Raw genomic sequence first — 22,292 nt, 5'->3', positions numbered from 1 at the left:
GTTCGTTTTGTTTATTTGATGAACAGATGTCCCGCAAAGCATATTTTAATGGTGAAAGCTATATTGCATCCAGCCAGAAAATCTCTCCTTTTCATGCGTTTGAAGGCGGCTTTAATTTCCGAACTTTACAGCCTAATGGACTGTTGTTTTATTGCACCGAAGATGTAAGTCTGGGGTTGTTTTCCATGTATTTTAAATGTATTTCTTTAAAATAAATATGGCCAAGACAAAAGTCTTGTTTCCTTCTTAAAGAAAAAAAACTGCTCTTAAAGAAATTTTAAGTGCAAAAGATATATTGAGGGATAATGTAAATTAAATCCCATAAACACCAGTCCAATAAATTTAACAAAGATGTCCCTGAGATAAATTATAATCAATGTGTTGACTAGATTTCATAGGACCTATCCATAGCTTTAAAAAGCCTCCTTATTAAAGATATAGTGAAACTGACAATAGATTATGTATCTTCAAGTCTACGTAGTCTCTTAGTGACATGGTTGACCTTCTCCAGAATGCAATGTTGATCTAGATTTAATTTGGGATGATGACAATGATTATAACTATAATAATGTGTGTGTGGATTCACATATATATGCACAGGAACATATATCTGTATTCATATATTGTATAATACAAAGTGTTTTCTACAGTGTTTAGGACAATTAGATGATCAAGCCTTCAATTAATGTATGTGTGTGTGTACATACTTTTATGGCATAGAATAAGGTTACCTGAGGGACCACCTCTCTCAATTTCATTTGCCCATCCCAGAAGATTTAGCAAAGAAAGCAGTACACGTTCTGGTGGTTAGGGAGCTACATCTGGTGATCCCTAGGCTGTGGCACCATGCTGTGGAATCTTCTCCCCCTTGAGGTGAGGTCAGCCTCATCTCTTCTGAGCTTCCAAAGGTCCCTTAAAAACTGGTTATGCCAGTAGACCAGGGGCTCCTAGGGAATGGGTAAACTAGTGAATTGGCCCCATTATTAACATCCCCTTCATCTGAAACGTTTTTGTTCTTGATGTTTTTATAGTCTTTTTAATGGTTTTCATGTTTTTAATGATTAATCGGGGTAATGGTTTTAAATATTGATTGATTGTATAGCTTGGTTGTACATTGCCCAGAGTAGCTTGTTTGGCAAGGTGGGTGAAATTAAATATATTTTTTTAAAAAAATTAAAAATGAATGCATGAATTCCATTCCCAGCAATAAGAACATGTTCTTTTCTTCATTTCAGTCAGAAGTGTTCTCTATTTCCATGGAAAAGGGAAATGTGGTATTAAATGCAAAAGGAGTCAAAGTTCAGACAGCAGACAAGTCCTTTAATGATGGAAAAGCCCATTTTGTCATGACAACTATCTCACCTGAAAAGTAAAGTAGTAAAATATGTTTCTTCTAACACACATAGATATCATTAGCCTGCATTTGTTGGCATATCAAGTGCAACCTTATTATCAGAGTAAGCTCTTCGTTAAGAAAATTAACAAGGGAGGGGGAAGAACTTTTGTGTTCAACCTTTACCAAAATTAGTTGGACACTTGATCTTCATACAAGAATAGTATTATCTTTTCTTTAGCATTCAATAAGCACTACTGGTGTACAAGTATAGAATGAAGGCTGCCAGTATCATTAGACCCAAACCCAATGTCTGTAGCAACCCTGCCATGAGACAAGTAGCATTTATGTGGATCAGCAACCACAGGCAAAAATGAGTATTTGAACTCTAGGGCAGTGATGGTGAACCTTTCTGTCCTCACATGCCAAAATTATGTGTGCGTGTGCCCCACACCCACAATGCTATGTGCCCCATCTATCTGCCATGCGCGTGTGACCCATGCAAGGGGGGTGTTTTCACCCTGCCCAGATTCTGGAGGCTTTCCTCAAGCCTTTGGGAAGGCAAAAGTGGCCTTGCCCGGGCTCTGGAGGCCCTCCAGAAGCCAAAAACACGGCCGTTTCTGAACCTCCAGAAGTCCTGTTTTTTGCCCTCCCCAGGCTCCATAGGGTTTCCTTGAACCCCCTGGGAGGGCGAAAATGGCCTCCCCTGGGCTCCGGAGCCCCTCCTTGAAGCCTTCTGGTGCCAAAAATCTAGCATGCACTCCCCCCACCCCCCGTGCATGTGCATCTCCCGCGTGCACATCAGACCCGAAAATCAGCTGGCCAGAGGGAAGCACGCATGCATGCGTGGTGGACCTACGCTGGGTGACGGCTCGCCTGCCTGCAGAGAGGACTCCGTGTGCCCCCTGTGGCACACTTGCCATAGTTTCGCCATCACGGCTTTAGGGAACAAGTGGAAGCAAGGCAGAAGTTTCCTTCATGCACCAGTCCTACATCTCTGGAAAATTAAAGTTATTAATTTTCAATTCCTGCTCCTCTTTGTCCAAAATGTTTCTAGGACATCTTGGCTAAAGCCTATTAAGCCTAAATTATATATTACCAGAAGCAGGTCAAAGCTGAGAAATAGATTAAAGAATCGCAGCTTTCACTCTCCTACGTGGAGGCTGCCACCTAGTGAACCATTCATCAAATTCAACATTCAAGAAATAAGTGCTAACAATGAGACAGTTTCTCACTTGTCAACCAAGTTCCTTTAAAGATTTCCTCATGAGATCTGTGTTCTCCGCAGGCTTGAACTTTTGGTAGATGAAAAAAGACAAAGCAAAAATAATCCAGCAAAGGATGCAGCTGAGATAAAGCCTGTAAGCACCAAGAAATTTTACTTTGGAGGCTCACCCCTCAGTACACAATTAGCAAACTTTACTGGCTGCATAAGCAATGCCTATTTCACAAGGTGAGAGCATTTGGGCTTTGGGGGTGGGGTCCTTTTCTTGAGCCATGATATTGCTGCCTTAGGGGGGGAATGTGTTAGCTTCCTTTTTAAAATTAATATTTTGCTATATTGTAAGTGATTAAAGGAATCTACATCAGAGGAAAAACAAATGAACTCACTATGGGGTAATAGCTTTATTAGAAGCGCCCCAAAGGTCACATAACAATGAGCAGGTTTTCGAATTCTCCTAAATCCTTCATTAAGAGTTTTATAAAAAATCATGGGAGTGGAGGAGAGAAAGAGATAGATGGATGGATGGATGGATGGATGGATGGATGGATGGATGGATGGATGGATGGATGGATGGATCGACGGACGGACGGACGGACTGACTGATTTACAGACAGACAGACAGATTCTAATATACATTTAGTTTTAAGATATAGAAGAAAATAACTTTACCGAGAAGTAAACCTATTAAAAATAATTGGTTGCTCTTCTGATTTGTGTTGAATGGAATTAGGCTTTATCAGTGTTAAACAGATTTTATGTTGCACTTTGGACAACTGAGAATATGAAACAAATTATGTTGATGCTGGCTGTCCCAACTATCTATTTATCTAGCTGCAATTTTCCAGCTTTGCTCCAAGGCTTATGCAAAATATGTTTCTTGTCACTAAAAATTAGTCATCGTGAAAACCACAGCAGATTTAATTCATTATGAAATATGAGATTCATTTTAAGCAAAAATGCTAAGTTGAAGTCAAATTACCATATTTTTCAGAGTATAAGATGCACCTTTCTTCCTCAAAAAAGAGGCTGAAAATCTGGGTGCGTCTTATACACCGAATACAGCATTTTTTGCCTCCCGAAGCCCTGCCCCTTCACCAAAACGGCCATGCAAAGCCTTATGGAGGCTTTCAGACAGCTCCTGGGGGCTGGGGAGGGCAGAAGTGAGCAAAAAATGGGCCTTTTTTGCCCCCCCCCCCCAGCCTCCAGCAGCACTCTATAAGCCTCCATAAGGCTATGCATGCAATTTTTTTTTTACCAAAAACAAGGCCGTTTTCACAAAAAAGGGCCATTTTTTCTCATTTTTGCCCCCCCCAAGGAGCACTCTGCCAGCCCCCCTCCAAGGTAATTCATGCCTTTTTAAAAAACAACGGGCCCATTTTTGCGAAAAATGGGCCGTTTTGGGGAGGTTTGCAGAGTGCAAAAACTTTTTTTCCCTTCTGGAAAAATCTTTAACTGAGATGAGAATTACATTGATCAAGTGCTGTGCCAGCAGAAACAAAGTCTTAGGTGCTGCAGATTGACAGCGATTTCCTTCTCCAGCACAGGGATAAATAGACCTAGAAACATCTACCGACCTAACCTGTCTCTCCCTACCTACCTACTGTATTTCTCTCTCTCTCTCTCTCCCTCCCTCCCTCTACCTACCTACTTACCTACTCTCTCTCTCCCTACCAATCCACTGTATTTCTCTTATCTCTATTTCTCTCTCTCTATTCCTCTACCTACCTACCTACACACACACTCTCTCTCTCTACTGCATTTCTCTCTTTCTCTCCCTCTCCAACCCTCTATCGATCTACCTACTTTTTTATTTTTTATTTAAATTTTTATTAACAAACATGTGAAATACACACACACAAAACTTAGATGTACACTACATTTACACAATACAATACGAACAGGAGCTTCCTGTTCTTTCTAATAGCAATCATCAATTGATACCACTCACCTTATATTATTTCCCTTTCTATTATATTTCACTTGGATTTCACCATTCTTAACTTATTTTAATCATAACTATTGTTTTTTAGTTTTGTTATATTCGTTCATTGATTCGGTTCTTTTCTCCATCCACCTATACCATTTATCCCATATCTGGTAGAATTCTGATTCTTCTTTTCCCTGGATTTCTTTAGTTAGTTTGTCCATTTCAGCACAATCCATAACCTTTCTTATTATTTCATCTTTGCTTGGAATTAATTTGTTTTTCCATTTCTGGGCAAAGGCAATCCTTGCTGCCGTAATTATATGTAGTATTAAATACTGGATTTCTTTTTTGTATTTCGCAGACATTATTCCTAATAAAAAAACTTCAAGTTTCCATTCTATTTTAACCCCCGTTATTGCCTCCAGCCAATTTTTGATCCTTTTCCAAATAATTTTAGCCTCCTCACATGTCCACCATAAATGGTAATATGTTCCGTGTATTTATTCACATTTCCAACATTTTGTGGAGGTATTTGTTAAGATTTTAGCTAACCTTTTGTTGGTGCCAGGTGCCATCTGTAAAACATTTTGTACTGGTTTTCCTTGTATGCAACTGATAGTACCATTTTTAAATTTGTTCCCCAAAATTTTTCCCATTTGTCTAATTCAATATTATAGCCAAAGTTCTGCGCCCATTTTATCATTTGTTCTTTCACAATTTCCTCTGCCATTTTATACTTCAGGAGAAATTTATATATTCTCCCTATTATCTTTCTATCTGAGCTTTGAATAATTTTATCCAAATCGTGTGGTTCTGTTTCGATGTCATATAATTTAGTATTATTATTGTATTTAGTTTTGATTTGGAGATAAGTTAGCCAGTCAACTTTCATGTTCTGATCTGCCAATTCTTCAATTGTTTTTAAATTTCCCTATCTATCAATTAAGTCTCTGTATCTTAGCATTTTGTTCAAATCTATAAAATTTGAGTGAGTCATTCTTTTTGTCAATTCTGGATTTTCACATAGTGGGTTTTTTTATTTTGAGCCATTTTTGCAATTACGCTATCTTAATTCAATGATTTTGAAAGTATTTGTGCATTTTATTTTTATCATCCCATAGGAATGTATGCCAGCCTGCTTGCAAATCATGGCCTTCCAAGGTCAAAATTCTTTTATTCTTTAGCGCTATCCAATCCTTCACCAATGTTATTGTTACTGCTGATGCGTATAAATCCCAATTTGATAATGCTAAGCCTCCCCTCTCCTTGCTGTCTTGCATTGACTTTAGTTTAATCCTCGCTTTTCATCCCTGCCAAATGAACCTATTGGTTATTTTGTTTAATTCTTGAAAGAATCTTTTACCCGGATTAATAGGTGCGGCTTGCAACTGGAATAAAATTCTTGGTAGAATATTCATTTTAATTGTCCCTATACGTCCCATGAGTGATAACTGAATATTTTTCCAATTTTCTAAATCTTTCCTTATTTGTATCACTAATTTATTATAATTATCATCTTTAATTGTGGAACATTTTGCCGCCACCCAGATCCCCAAGTATTTCACTTTTTTAGTTATTTGCATTCTGGTTGCTACTTCCAGTTCCTCTTCTTGCTTTTTTGTCATGTTCTTGGTTATCATTTTTGTTTTGTCTTTATTGATCTTTAGTCCAGCCACTTCGCCATAGTCTTCTAATTTTTTAATTAATTTCAGGCTGGATTCTAATGGGTCCTCTAGAACAAATACTAAGTCATCGGCATAGGCTTGGGCCTTATATTCTTCATTTTTGAGTCTTAAACCTTTTATTCCCTGGTCCTTCCGAATTTCATTTAATAAAATTTCCAAAGTCAATATAAACAGCAAAGGAGAGAGGGGGCATCCATGTCTGACTGCTTTTTTTATATCAATCTTCTCTGTTAGATCTCCATTCATCAGAACTTTGGCTGTCTGACTGTTTTAAAATCCTTCTATCATTTTCATACATTTTTCTCCGAATTTCATCTCGTCCAATAGTGTTATTATAAATTTTCAGATTACGTTGTCAAATGCTTTTTGTGCATCAAGGAAAACCAGTACCATTTGCTTTTCTGGATACGCCTCGTAATACTCTATTATGTCTAGGATGACTCTTGTATTATTTTTAATGTGTCTGTGAGGTAAAAATCCATTTGGTCCGGGTGTATTCGTTCATTTAAAACCTGTTTAATTCTTCCTGCCATAATTGCTGCAAATATTTTATAATCAGAGTTTAATAATGAAATTGGCCTGTAATTTTGAATTTCTTGTTGGTTGGTTTCTTCTTTTGGGATTAGTGATATTATTGCTTCTGTCCATGATTCAGGTATCATGGCTTTTCCTAAAACTTCATTAAATATTTCTACTCCTAGCTCTTCCAATATTATTTTGTTATATTTGTATAGTTCCACTGGTATTCTGTCTGGTCCTGGGGATTTATTATTTTTCTGGTTTTTCAGGACTAATTCCACTTTGGCTAACGTTATTGGCCTGTTTATCACCTCCCTTTGTTCTTTTGAGATTGGTGTTATCTTTTCTGTGTTTAAATAATGCTTTATTTTTATTTCCTCCATACTATCTTGCGCATATAGTTTTGCGAAGTATTTATGAATAATATGCTTCTTTTCTTCTGCTTTGTATTGAATTCTTCCCTCATCATCTTTTAATTGATATATCATTTTTCTCTTTTATTCTTCAATCTGTATGCCAGCCATCGTTCAGGTTTGTTGGCTAGTGATTTTGTCTGGCTGCTTTAATTTTCTGTGCTAATTCCTTTTGAGTTATTAAGTTGATCTTATGTTTTATCATCTCTCTTTTTTCTTTTTTAATTTTATTCTTTGGGTCTTTCTGTAGTTCATCTTTGGCTTCCATAAGTTCTTTTTGCATACATTCTTGTTGCTCTTTTTGTTTTCTAGTTTTTCTCGCCATGTAGGCAATCGTAAGGCCTCTTGTGTATGCTTTCATAGTATCCCAGAGATTTTGAATTGAGGTGTGTTGTTGATGTTTCTTCCTCTTGATTTTCTAGGTCCTCTTTACTTCCTTGTTCTTCTTCCCCTTTGCAGTATTCTTCATAGAATCTCTGCGCTTCTTCTAGATTCTCTATCTTATATCTTTTTCCTTGTCAAGATACCAGTACCCCTTTTGGTATCAACCATCTGTACATTATTCTGTTTTTATTTAACTGATTTGTTAAAAATTGGTATTGTCTACGTTGTTCACGAATTCTCCATGGAATCTGTTTAAGCATGATCAACTCTTTTCCCTGTAATGTAATCGTCCCTTCTCTGGTTTTTTTTGTACACTTCATCTCTAGTTGTTTTTTAGCAAATCTTATAAAAATTTAATTTGCCTCTTCAAACTCCTTGGTGCATCTTATACTCCGGTGCGTCTTATACTCCAAAAAGTATGGTAGCTATCGTCACTTCAACTTACATTTCAAATAAACAAAGTTTATAAAAACACAAGAAAAACCCAGTTGGATCACACCAAAACCTATTTATCCAAAATGCTGTGTCATACAGTGGTCAACTGAAAATACAATATTATGGACAGGAGGACAATAGCCTATTTCTCCTTGCAAAGCCTGAATGTTTCATTAAATATCATAGTTTCAACTGATGGCCAGTTTTAACTGATAGCTAGCTTTATAAACTGATTACCAACTCTATAAAAAGGCACTTTAGCTACAACAGAACAGAATCTGGGACCTCTCTGACAACTAGTATTGCCTATGAGCTAATACACATATATCAATGATAGATACTGCAAAAGTGTAAAGATCCACTCAGTTGACAACGCAAGTAACATCTTTGATGACAGTAGAAAATCAGTCTCAATGTATATGCGAAATCAAAATTGATTTAATAATAACCTTCTTTTAAATAGATTAGATCGAGATATTGAGGTGGAAGACTTTCAACGCTACCCTGAGAAAGTTCATGCATCTCTTTATGGATGTCCTGTGGAATCTCCTCCAGTTGCCCTTTTTCATAAAAAAAGAAAAAATTCCTCCAAAGCTAAGGAAAGCCACAGCAAAAGGGTGAGTGAGTGTCCACATCGGGCTTACAGCTTTCTAGATAGGAACTGATGCTAACCAATAGCAGACTTCTTTGAGCCACTTGTGCAGACTCTAAACTTTTTTTAATTGAAAGACACTTCAATGTAAATTTATCCTGTTCAAAAGTTGTAATTTTTAACAAATGGTACAGTATGAAAAAAGAAAAAGAACTGCAGGAAACGACAGTCATACTAACACATTCCACATTGCTTTGATTTAATACATTTCCCATATCCTTTACATCATTATTAATGCTATTTACAATCTGCTTTTATCTATGAACAAGTATTTAAAAAGTATATAAAATGTATTAACGCCTAGGTACTTGGGGAAGTAGTGGACTCCGTTTTACTTACTGTTTTCCCTTTGGGTTGCTTGTCAGTGAATTTCCATGTATGTATAAGCTGGGAAGGCCAGGATCAGCAGCTTAAGCTCTGCTCTGAGTTGCATGACCTGACAAGGAATCAAAGACTGGAGTACTTGGCAGCATTCAAAGCCACTGCCCAACTGCCTCTCCCCCAAGGATTAATTTTCTAGAGGTTTTTTCTTCAAATCCATTTTCAAACTTGGCTTCTCTTTGTTTTTGCCAGCTTCTACCTCCACGTCACATTTAGCCCTATTATTTTCAGTTGGGGGGAAGGGTTATCAGCAGGTTATCCTGCCAATGGAGAGACAAAGTTCTGAAACTCTTCATGGAACTTTTTCCAACATTCCATCATGTTGGAGCAAAGAAAATAAAGATGGTGGTAACTGAAAGAACTTCACCTATCAAAGATTAAATGTGGCCTGCTTGAGGAGTTTTCAAATTGTACCTTTGCTCCATTATAGCACCTGCCTATGCAATTTTGATATTACTCACAGCTAAGTCATCCAAATAGTATGATGAAGTGAAGAATAAGACCTGGGCCACACTTACTGAAAAATAACATACAGGAATGTATGCAGAATGAAAACTGTGCCTGTCCAGCAGCAGTTTGTTGATTACATTCATTTATTTGTTTTGTTTGAAGGCTGAAAAAAGTAAAAAAGGAACATCCCCTTTTTCATCTGTCATAAATAAAGAACAAGAACTGAGAAATCAGAGGGACTCACACTGCCATTTCTCCAACAATCCGAAAGCAACTGAACAGGCATATCTCTTTGGTGGGACAGCAAATAGCCGGCAAGAGTTTGATTACTTACCAGAGGATTTCTATGAAAGGTAATCATATTTTAATATACCTATAAAATATTAAATAACTATTCACATATTTGCAAATTATTAAATTAATTTATTAGATCTGTTGCCTGATTCCAAAATTGTTTATATATGTACAAGTATGTATCTAACAAGGAGACCACTTCCATCCTACTGCAAAGTCAGATATTCAAGTCTTTCTGGAATGCCATCATAAATGGGAGCCACACTACTCTCTGATGGATGTCATTCTAGAGGCCTGGGATTGCAACATAAAAGGCATAATGCTTGGGTTCTGACAGAGGGCATTATGTAATCAAAAGAACCCAAAGCATGCCGGCTTTGCCAACATGTACCAGATGAGATACACTGTGAAAGATACCTGGTCCCTCAAGTAACAGGGCCCTACAGGATTACCTGTAACTGGGTATATCAGTTAACACAAATAAAAACTGCTTATTTTTGACATTATAAACTGTTCTCCGGAGGCAGCATTTCATTTCTTTTTCAGCTTGTGAATGGAAATCAATATCTCTTTCATAGAAAAATGCCATTTTTGTTTACCAGATCTCAATTCTCCATCAGTCTAAAGACTCATTCATCCCATGGAATGATTTTCTATATTGCGGACCAAGCAGAGGAACATTTCATGGCCCTCTTCATTGCCCATGGACGACTTATTTATATGTTCAATAGAGATCACCAGAAATTAAGAATCCGAACCCAGGAGAAGTACAATGATGGCCAGTGGCATAATGTAAGTTGAAATCGAAAGATCCAGGTAGAATCTTTATAAGCTTTAAAAAAGTATCGTTTACCCCCGAATAAGTATATTTATAAATTGGTAGTTAATTGGAGTTTTAATGCACTAAAATGTTGCACCTTCCAAAGATCAGGAATAAAACAGGTCATCTTCCATCTATGCAGTTTCTGTATCAAAATGTTATGGAGAAAAATAATTAAATTTCCAAACCTTCTTATATACTTCTGAGAATATACTTTAATTTTTGTCATATCTTATCTTTTAAAAATATTGAAAAGTACACTAGAATTGCAACAATAAAGATAAAAATAAGGAATAAACACCAGCAAAAAAACTAGAGAGCAACAATTCACAATGAAAATATAATCCAGTAACAATATAAATGTTTGTGCGTGCATTCGTATGCACTACTTATCTGTTCAGAAATAAGTATCTTACGCACTGCACTGAACCAGCTTCTTATTTTATTAAGTGGCAAATTTTTACTTTTCACACTAAATTGAAAAAACAATAGAAATACTAGAAAAATCTCAACAGCCTTTTCTATTTAAATAACTTGAAAAAGCAAACAGGATAGATGACTAGCTATCACAATATACTCTCTGCAAATTACAATGACATCTTTTCCATTATCTTCAACATAAACATGTTGTGGTTGTTTTAAAAAAGGTAATGTTTGTTCGAGAGAAGAATATTGGTCGTTTGATTATTGATGGCCTCAGAGTACTAGAAGACAGTCTTCCTTATTCTGATAATACATGGCCAGTTACTACTCCTTTCTACATAGGAGGTGTGGCACCAGGGAAAGCTGCTAAAAATATCCAGGTAAATACATTTTTCTATAATAAATGTTTCTTTTTGGACGTTTATTTGTGAGAGTTAACAGAATCATAGTTGGAAGGAGTCATAGAGATCATCTACTTCAATAATCTCTCGACAGATGAACATCTAACCTGTTTGAAGCCCAAGAGAACTCACTGCCATGCATATGGCAGCCTGTTCCACTGGGTGACAACTTGTAGTCAGGAAGTTCTTCCTGATGTCTATGCTGAACTGCCTTCATCGTAGTTTTTTTATTCTCCTCTAATACAGAGAATCACTAACTTGTAATCACATTTGAGACCAGACTTTCCATTGCTAAGTAAGGTGGTTCTTAAGTGAGTTACATCCAATTTTACAAGCTTTTTGCCAGTTGTTAAATGAATTATTGCAGTTGTTAAGTGTATGCAGCCGTTAAGCAGCTTTCCCCATTGACTTTGCTTGTCAGACATCATCTGCAAAGGTTGCAAATGATGATCGTATGACCATAGGATGCTACAAGCATCATAAAAATACATGATGGTTGCCAGGTAGTCTGAATTTTGATCATGTGATTGTGGGGATGCTGCAATGGTTATAAGCGTCAGGACTGATCACAAGTAACATTTTTCAGTGCCATTGTAATTTCAATCAATCGCTAAACAAATGGTTTAAGCCAAAGATTACCTGTAGAGCAATATTTCTCAATCTTTTCCATTTTAAGATGTGTGGACTTCAACTTCCAGAATTTTCCAACCTGCATGCTAGGTGGGGATTTCTGGGAGTTGAAGTCCACATATTTTAAAGTTAACACAGTTGAGAAATGCTGCAATAGGCAATCTATTGATTAGCCTGCTATCATTAAGCCTTCTTCACAAATACCTTGATTCTGTCTTGGCTTCCTTGTATTTTAGAAACACGTGGCTATATACACTAGTAGTAGTATACCAGTAGGTATTTAAATGAAAGTTTCTATCTGTTTCTTTGTTCAACTCTGTTTCCCTAGATTAACTCAGTGTACAGTTTTAGTGGTTGTCTTGGCAGTCTACAGCTCAATGGAAAGCCGGTCACTTCTCCGTCACAGACCTTCAGTGTAACACCTTGTTTTGAAGGACCATCAGAAGAAGGAACCTATTTTTCATCCGAAGGGGGATACATTATACTTGGTAATGAGTTGTTCTTGTGGTATTAGTGGTGGTTATTAAACCTTTAGATAAATGCCTATGGTTACTGATGCAAAGAGATGGGAAAATATATACTTAGGATTATTAGTCAGTTAATTATTTTTAAATTACTCAGCGTGTTGTTATATTTCTGGCATATAATGGACTAAATTTCCAAACAATTTTGCATTACATCAAAGGCAGAAATTCTTACATAGTATAATCAGTATTGTCATTCTGCTGGTTTCCTGATCAGAACATAAGTTCTCAAAATCTAATGCTCTCCCTATGCATAAAGACAATTAAACCCCAGAATACCAATTAAAATATTGGCTTGAGTTCTGGGTTTATAGTTCCAATATTTGGGAGGACAGCATTATGCTAGGGAAGTAATTATTAACACAATACTATAATATCACCATAGCTCAAGTAAAGATGCAAATTACCACTAAACATTATTAAGTATACAGCGGCATGTTGGATAAAGCCATACCAAGACTATACTGGGGATTATATTGGGTATTGCTTCATTAACACAAGTTAACCATCAGCAGATTACAAGTTGAGAATCTGCTAAATACTGCATGAAAGCAAGAATTATACAGCATATCTAAAAGAAGTAAGAATTTTAGAAGAGCATAATATTGAAGAATTGCATAGTCACTGAAATTTAAAAAATACTTTTAAATTTCCAGAGTTAAAAGAGATTAAAAGGATCTTTAGTTATTGTTTCCTCTTCTACAGCATGTGAATAATTTCACAAATTAACTTTAAATAAAATATTGTGTGACTTTTCCTTGCAGATGAATCATTTAGCTTGGGTCTGCAATTCGAAGTTGTTTTTGAAGTCCGCCCTCGGCGCAGTTCTGGAATACTAATGCATGCACATAATGTAAATGGAGAGTTCCTGAATATACATATGAAACAGGGGCAGGTATGAGAAAGGACCAACCACTCCTCCCTATTTTTACATTGATTTTTCAAAATCAGATTTTTCCACCTTTTTGTCAAGCACCTTGTGTTCCTTATTTTTAATATCAGCAAAGTTCCAATTTCTGAAATAAGTAGTAATGTTATCAAGCGAACATTTTTATAGCATGTTCCAAAAATATCTCTGCTCAATTGAAACATGTGTGGATAGTTGAAGATTTTTAAAACTAAGTGTAAGTTAGGGAGGAAACCATAGAATTGCCAAGAGCAAATAATTAAATGTTTTTATAAAATAGCTTAGGGAAATGACCCCAACTCTTTTTAAAGATTTCATAACATAATGTATTTAGTGCTCATTGGTTCTGAGAATCAGGCGGCTTCCTATTGCACTTAAAAATAAATGTTGCAAATCTGATTTGAACGCTATAGTTGTGCACTTAATATTAACAATAGGCATTCATAGAGCACATTCACATTTCATTTTACCTGTCCCTGATCTGCCCTACTGCTATAACACTCAGCAGTCTTTGGAGAAAAAATCTGTCTGGATTAAGAAACTATCTTCCATTCTATCGGGTTTCTCCATCATTTTGCAGTAATTTGAGACAGAAATTTTACCATCCAGCCTCACTTAAGCCAATGAGTCTGACAAATTAAATACAGAAAGCCCAATCCCATTACCAGATAAACCAAAGAGATGATGTCCACTTCTATCTTCCAGAAACTGTTGGTTGACTGACAGTACTCACAACAGGGCAAGTTAGCAGTGCAGATGTGTTGAGCATAGTATGTTATTTCTGCAAAGCTGCTTTTCACTTATGGAAAAGGCCACCAACTGGGAGCAGTCAAGAGGAGCAAACTGGTAGATACAGATGAATGTATTGGAGTAGCCAGAAGACCTTTGCAATGTAATTCTAAATGAAGCTAGAGAGAAATACAACAGTGGGTCTAAAGCTTTTGCCAGCAAAGGCATAGTTTCACTTTTCCAACCTCAACCTTTCCAGATATAGCAGAACTAAAAATTCCCTAATCGGGGTAGCTCTGGAAATTCTAGTCATGACTCACCTGGAAGATGCAATTTTGAAATGATCCAATGTGTGGATGGTTAGGTTGCTGGACTTTTCAACCTATCTTGCTTATATAACACTTTCTTCCATTTCATCTCATGCTTATTAACTAACCCTATCTGTTGGGTATATTTTACCTTGAATAATTTCAAACATTTGATGGTTAAATGCATAATCTTCAATTAGCACATTTTAAAGCTTTTTCTTACTTTTTTTTCTTATTAACCAATTACATTAAAACAAATAATGCCTAGTAAAATATATATTTAATTGTACCGTATATCTATTATAAAGCATATATTATGTGTTGTATAACATACTGTTCATGTATTGATAATCATAATCCTACCTATCCAACAATTACTGGATTTGATAGGCCCTTCTCCACACTCAAATTGCATGTATAAATGCCTGTATAATGAGTAAGAAGTAAACCAGCCTTCCTTATCTAAGTACCAAAGCACAGGGGAAGAATCTTACATTTATAGTGTAAGCCTTAAGGCTGGTGAAAAACATTTTGTTTTAAATTTTTTAAGATAATATTTTAAATAATATTAAGATTTTAAAGCTGAACTCAATTACTTTACCAGGTTATTGTGAAATTAAACAATGGCATTAAAGATTTTTCAACTACAGTTACACCAAAGCAAAGTCTCTGTGATGGCAGATGGCACAGAATTACAGGTGAGTCAACACCAACAGCTCTGCAATGGTTGTTGTGGATTATTTCTTTAGTTTAAACCATCTAAGACAGTGGTGTCCAACCTTGGGAACTTTAAGACCTGTGGACTTCAACTCCCAGATACTGAAGAAGCCTTAACCAGGGCACAATTAGACAAGTTGGTATTTTCAAAACCTTTTTTTAATCTGATGGTTTGGGATATGAAAATACATTATCTTCTTCTTGTTTTGCATAATAGTTATTAGAGATGCTAATGTGATACAACTGGATGTTGATTCAGAAGTGAATCATATCGTGGGACCATTAAACCCAAGAGCAATTGACCATAGAGAGCCGGTATTTGTTGGAGGAGCACCAGGTAAGATTAATTACTATCACTTTATTTTTGAAAATTAAGACAATGGACTATTTAACTTGTTTATTTGGATTTATTAGTCCACCAGTTCCAATGAACACTTTAAAGCAAAAAATATTCTATAAAAGTGATGTCATATTGACTTTCCAAAAAATACACAAAACGGTTGCTTTCTTTAAGGCTATATGGCTATATGATTACCAACAGAAAACATGAGCATTATTAGGAACTTGGTGTTTAATGCAACTTTTCTTTGATAAAGCTGAGGACTTTATAAACATGTACTGTAATAACATTTATTTCTTATGTCCAAAGAGATACTATCAGAGATGTTATCTACTTAATGCTCAATAATTTTAATTTTTTATGATTTAGGTTTTGAATTATTTCCCACATGTACTGGATGCATGTAAAGATATGTCCATGTGCCTTGAATATTCATTAATACCACTAATTAAATATGCTAATAGAATTCATCACAAGGGAAAATCAGAAGCCAACGATCTTATAAACAATAAAAAGATCCAAATCTCCTACCTACCATATCTGCTAAGAGCCATGGTGGCGCAGTGATTAGAATGCAGTATTGCAGGCTAATTCTGCCCAGTGCCTGTTCAATCCTGACCAGCTCAAGGTTTACTCAGCTTTCCATCCTTCCGATAAAATGAGGAACCATATTGTTGGGGGCAATATGCTGACTGTAAATTGCTTAGAGAGGGCTTAAAGCACTGTGGTGGTATATAAGTGTAATTGCTGTAAGTGTTAAGTGCTATTTTAAAAGGAACATGTTTATCATATCATTTCCATCCCTTCAAGTAGGAGTCTCCTGATCTTGAGTTTTCTATGAAACTTTCTCTCAAATCCTTTTTCTAATGCCTTTCTCCAGATCCAATCTACAACCTTTTCTTTAATTAGCTTCAGAATATCTAATAGTTTCAATAAAAAGTTGAATTTACTAAAAAAAATGTAAAACCCCACAGAAATGCTACTAAGCTGAGCTTAGAAATGGTACTAAGTGTATATTAAAAGTTTCATATTCCAGTTAAAGCCATTCCAAGCATGTACTTGCATTTAGATACTATAATGTCACTTGTGAACAATTTGTGGCTAATAATGTTTTTTCTTCACAGAAGCTTTCCTGACATTCAGCCTGACCACACGTAATTCTTTTACTGGATGCATTCGTAACTTTATGATTGATGAAAGGCCAGTGATTTTCAGTAAGGCAGCTTTGGTCAGTGGCGCTGTGAGCATCAATGTATGTCCTGCTATGTGAAACACTGGTACTACAAAACTACAAGGATATATAGCACTGAAGCAGCAGCAAAAGCTGTGCAGGGTTTAATTTTCAGTATCAGAAGAATTAAAATATATCACTCATTTTAAATAAATGATATAGCATAAAGCTTGCAATCATTAAGAGCTTTGTACACTTTTTTTGGGGGGGGGAAATGCAGATTCCTAACCTGTGTTAGAAAAAAACATCGCTGCAGTCTTCTAACTGGGGAATGAAAGTGATCAACCCAGTGGGAAGAAATGTAAATCCACTACTGTATAGTAACAATCACAGGCATGCCTGACTTTGCATTTGTCAGCATTTCAGGAGCAAATGACTTAGCAACTGTGGGTTTCAGTTTCAATCCACAAAAAATCATTTTATTATCCCATCAGAAGTTTGATCAGAAGTTTGATAATAAGCTGCTGTTGGAATGTCCAGGTGCTATGTCTTGGGATAAATTAATTCTGTTCACGGTGTTTGCTTTGCTTCATGTATCTTACAGAATAAACTATATAACAGACATGTTTCACTAAAACAGTATCTTCTGGGTTTCCTTTTCCTATACATTTTTGTTCAATTATGGTAAAGTAGTATGGGTTTTGTTCAATTTCCCAAACCCAGTAAAATCCTACACATTTTAAAACTGTTATAATCTGCTTCTACACATAACAAATAAATTGATCCATTATTAGCAAAAGTGAATATTTTATGCATCTGTTACTTATTTATATATCTATTTATGCTGCACAATTCTAACTTTACTGATAATTATAAGAAAATCAGATTTTCTCCTATGAAAACAAGAAGTGAAGTAATATATTCATTATTTAAAGTAATTTTAGGAGGAAAGGTGGTTTTTAACTATATCCACCTTCCATTTTAACATTTTTCTCAAATAATACTCAAACTTGACAATATATATTAAACTGCACATGCTTTTAAAATTATTAAATGTTCAAATTTCCAAACGCCAGACCTAGTCTAAATTTATAGCAAATTCATTCATTTTTATACAGTGAAATTAAAAACACCAGTTGACATAAAAACATTTTTAAATAAATATGAATGAAACAAATAAAATGTTGTTCTATACAAATTTCTGGTGTAGGCATTTGTTCATAACAGTGTAGGAAAAAAATCCATTCCAGTTCCAAGCTGGGGGAAAGACACAGGAGTCAATGAATTGGGAGGCAGGCTGCAGGAAGAGTCTCCATTTATGTAGGAATCAGAAGGGAAGTGACTCAGCATTGGTTCTGGGACAACTGACAGCCTAACATGGATAGTAGAGTGATTTTATACCCTGTTGGACCTATGAGATTGAGATGGCTGGTGGGTTTATTGTATTAGACTGCATTCTGTATTCTAATTGTCCCTTTTGGTTTCTTGGGTGGTGGTTAGGGTCAAGGCTTGGGAAAGGTGGGAATGCAAATTATGTGTGGCTTTATGTTTAATACTTAAGTATTGAATACTTAATCCTGTCAATTCAGCCTATCTCAGTCCTCTAATGGGGGATACTGGAGGCCATTCTGGCTCAGAGGCAGGTATTGCTTTAGCTTCTATAGATGGGTTTTTTTGTCCTCACTGGTGGCATGGAAATAAAGGGGGGTAATTTTTTAGTGATTTTTTAGTGATTTTATTGACATTTGTAGGCCGCCCTTTTCCCTGAGGGGACTCAGGGCGGCTCACATAAAATCAGGGAGGGGGAAATGCAAACAATAACATAGGCACATGTAGTAAAAAACAATAGGCAACATGCATTCATCATTCGGGAGGGGCAACTATCTCTGTCCCCAGGCCTGACGGGCTAGCCAGTTCTTCAAGGCTGTGCGGAAGGCCTGGACGGTGGTGAGGGTACGAATCTCCACGGGGAGTTCGTTCCAAAGGGTCGGGGCTACTACTGAGTAGGCCCTCCTCCTTGTGGTTGCCAGCCGACACTGGCTGGCCGATGGAATACGGAGGAGGCCCAATCTGTGTGATCTAATTGGTCGCAGGGAGGTAATTGGCAGAAGGCGGTCTCTCAAGTATCCAGATCCACTACCATGCAGGGCTTTATGGGTGACTAATAGCACCTTGAAGCGCATCCGGAAATCGACAGGTAGCCAGCGCAGCTCGCGGAGGATAGGTGTTATGTGGGTGAACCGCGGTGCACCCACAATCGCTCGCGCGGCCGCGTTCTGTACCAGCTGAAGACGCCGGATGCTCTTCAAGGGCAGCCCCATGTAGAGCACATTGCAGTATTCCAGCCTAGAGGTCACAAGGGCCCGAGTGACTGTTGTGAGTGCCTCCCGATTCAGGTAGGGTCGCAACTGGCGCACCAGGCGAACCTGGGCGAATGCCCCCCTAGCCACAGCCGTTAGGTGGTGGTCAAACGATAGCTGTGGATCTAGGAGGACTCCCAAGTTGCGAACCCTCTCTGAGGGGTATAGAATTTGACCCCCCAGCCTGAGAGATGGAATATTGGTGGAATCTTTGGGAGGGAAACACAGCAGCCACTCGGTCTTTTCTGGGTTGAGCACAAGCTTGTTAGCCCGCATCCAGTCCATAACAGCCTCCAGGCCTCGGTTCATCACGTCTGCCGCTTCATTGAGTTGGCACGGGGCGGACAGATACAGTTGAGTATCGTCCGCATATTGATGGTATCTGATCCCGTGCCTGCGGATGATCTCTCCCAGCGGTTTCATGTAGATGTTAAATAGTAGGGGGGATAAGACCGAGCCCTGAGGCACCCCATATGTTAGGGGCCTAGGGGACGATCTCTGCCCCCCCACTAACACCAACTGCGACCTGTCCGAGAGGTAGGAAGAGAACCACCGCAGTACGGTGCCTCCCACTCCCACCTCCCGCAGTCGTCGCAGAAGGATACCATGGTCGATGGTATCGAAAGCCGCTGAGAGGTCAAGGAGAACCAGGATGGAGGAAAATCCTCCATCTCTGGCTCTCCAAAGATCATCGGTCAATGCGACCAAAGCGGTTTCTGTGCTGTAACCGGGTCTGAAGCCTGACTGGAAGGGGTCAAGATAGTTTGCTTCCTCCAAGGACCGCTGGAGCTGAAAGGCCACCACCTTCTCAACAACCTTCCCGAGGAAGGGAAGGTTGGAGACTGGACGATAGTTATTAAGGACAGCTGGATCCAAAGATGGCTTCTTTAGGAGGGGTCTCACCACCGCCGCTTTCAGTGCGGCGGGGAAGTTCCCCTCCCGGAGAGAGGCGGTCACGACCGCCTGGATCCAGCCTCGTGTCACCTCACTGCTGCTGGTAACCAGCCATGAGGGACACGGGTCCAGTACGCAAGTGGAGGCACTCACAGCCCTCATGGCCTTGTCCACATCCCCGGGGGTAACATCCTGAAACTCAACCCAGAGATGTTCCGTCTGATCCTCTTGTGCCTCGGCTGGAACTGCAGGGATGGAGTCCAAGTCCGACCGAAACCGAGCAATTTTGTCCGCTAAGAATTGGGCATAATCCTCAGCTCTGCCCTGCAAGGGTTCCCCCGCTTCCCTTATGATTCTTCCTACAATGCTTCATATTAAAGCAAAAATCACCCCTCATTATTCTAGGAATTAGGCCTCCTAAATGTGAATTCAAATTGTAGATTAATATTTGAAAAAGTTCCATAAAACCCCGCAGTCCGAACCCTCCCCTCTCTCCCCACCCCATCCCAGCCAGTCCACAAAGCCGGAGAGATTGGGGAACTCTGAACTAGATTATCTTGGCTTTTACAAAATCATTGCAAAAAAATCATGTTCAGTTCTTACCTTAACTAATTATGACATTAGCAATATTTGATTTACATGAAAATTTATACAAGCTTAGAACATTAAGTATTATAAACAGAGAGGAGAGATGAGCAATCAAAATTCTTAAGAGTGGTATAGCTTAATGTAGTCATGTTTTCAACGAGGAACAGGACAAGAGACCATCCTAACATATTTCTGGTTTCAGACCTTAAATTGGATTAAATGGCCAGCTGCTAGAGCAGCTTAAATCAGTATGAGTGCACATATTTGAAGATTATGATACAGATTTATCCTTTTCTTATATTCAGCTCAGATTAAGTGACTGCCTTGGCAAATGGCAGCATGTTATTAACCAGGTCAGTCAGGCCAAATTCTGATTTACAGAAAACACCTTAATGGAATACAAGTTTTATATGCTAAATATTTATTTATTAATCAAATAGTAAAGAAACCCAAACCACATAACAGGAAGAAACCAATAGTAAGCCATATTGTTTTAAGAATATCTTACTTTTTAAGATGTTCTATGGATGTGTGTTTTTGAGGAGACTTCAGCTGTTCTTTGTGTTTTGTCCTAATCATGAAATGACTGAAATCAGGGAAACAATTACAATGTTCTATTTACTAGTATTAATCATTGATTTTTTTTAATGTTAGGAAAACAATCCATCATTTCTCTGTCAAAACAATGAATTGAGAAGCCACAAAAATCCATATCTAGTGATAATCTAAAATGTTTCACGGGGTTATGAACATATATATACAGACATAACTTGCTTCACTATATTGCACTTTGCAGGTATTGCATTTTTTACAAACCCCTCCACCTACAAAAAGCTTGTGACTGGTTGACATTTCAAATGATTAACAGTTTTTAAAAATAAGTATTTTAAATTAAGCTAAGCATATTATGCACTTAATAGACTTAAATGCAAAATGTAAACCTAACTTTTATATGTACAGGGAAACCCAAAAAAGCTGACTGCTACTGGTATTTTAATATTCACCACATATTGCACTAGTCTTAAAAACAAACCACTCTTGAAGTATGCTTGTATGTTACAATTTAAATAGTAAAATGAAGACTTATATAAACTAGCATCAAAATTATTTTAAAATAAGAATGTATTCTACCTCTACGATCTATTTCCACTCAAGAATACTATACAGGTAATCCTCGACTTACAAAGTTAATAGCCAGGTTACTAACTTATCAACTGCAGTAACCCACTTAACAACTGTGGCAAAAAAAAGTCATAAAATGGGGCAAAACTCATTTAACAAATCTCTCACTTATTAAAAGAGATTTTGGGCTTAAGTAGAGGACTAGCCGTACTCTTTTATGTGTTTCATCTTAAAGTGTTTCCCAAACGGGGTGGAGGTGGGTGACAGCGACCATTTCCACTAAGAGATAGATATAGATATATGGGGAAAACGTCCCAAATATCACTTCGATAATTGCCGCCAAAAGCATAATCCGAATGTGTTTTCGGAGTCTCAGAAGGCGAGCTCGACTTGAAGAAGCCTCTCTCTATATAGCTTCCTTTCGATTATCATCCATGAAAGCAGATCAGTCACCAGAGGCTGGTTAACAAAGGCTGGCGTCATAATTCTCGTTGCTACGTGAAGATATGAGTACTCTTTTGCCAACGAGTCGTGCCGGTCACCATCCTGAAGGGAAAAACCCCAAACGAGCGACAAACTCCGATAAACTCCGAAATAAGCCGGCATTATCGCAGGCGGGAAGAGTTCAAAACCGCTCTTATCGGTGAAAAGGCCTCAGCG

General features: G+C 37.6%; 1 protein-coding gene across 2 annotated transcripts in view; it reads left to right on the top strand.

Moving 5' to 3' along the window:
* Window positions 1–17,305, top strand: part of LAMA4 (laminin subunit alpha 4) — a 104,632-nt gene extending 87,327 nt beyond the window's left edge. For both annotated transcript variants that reach the window (XM_032215685.1, XM_032215687.1), the window contains 12 exons: window positions 27–164; window positions 1,236–1,369; window positions 2,622–2,786; window positions 8,385–8,538; window positions 9,567–9,757; window positions 10,301–10,490; window positions 11,166–11,321; window positions 12,301–12,460; window positions 13,261–13,391; window positions 15,045–15,138; window positions 15,375–15,494; window positions 16,622–17,305. In XM_032215685.1, coding sequence (XP_032071576.1) covers window positions 27–164; window positions 1,236–1,369; window positions 2,622–2,786; window positions 8,385–8,538; window positions 9,567–9,757; window positions 10,301–10,490; window positions 11,166–11,321; window positions 12,301–12,460; window positions 13,261–13,391; window positions 15,045–15,138; window positions 15,375–15,494; window positions 16,622–16,767 — 1,779 coding nt within the window. In that variant the 3' untranslated portion in view covers window positions 16,768–17,305. The remainder of the gene's footprint in view (window positions 1–26; window positions 165–1,235; window positions 1,370–2,621; window positions 2,787–8,384; window positions 8,539–9,566; window positions 9,758–10,300; window positions 10,491–11,165; window positions 11,322–12,300; window positions 12,461–13,260; window positions 13,392–15,044; window positions 15,139–15,374; window positions 15,495–16,621) is intronic.
* The last annotated feature ends 4,987 nt before the right edge of the window (window positions 17,306–22,292 follow it).

The sequence above is a fragment of the Thamnophis elegans genome, chromosome 4, assembly GCF_009769535.1.
Source record: "Thamnophis elegans isolate rThaEle1 chromosome 4, rThaEle1.pri, whole genome shotgun sequence".
Classification (NCBI taxonomy): domain Eukaryota; kingdom Metazoa; phylum Chordata; class Lepidosauria; order Squamata; family Colubridae; genus Thamnophis; species Thamnophis elegans.
The sequence above is the reverse complement of the archived record's forward strand: the minus strand, read 5'-3'. Positions and strand labels throughout refer to the sequence as shown.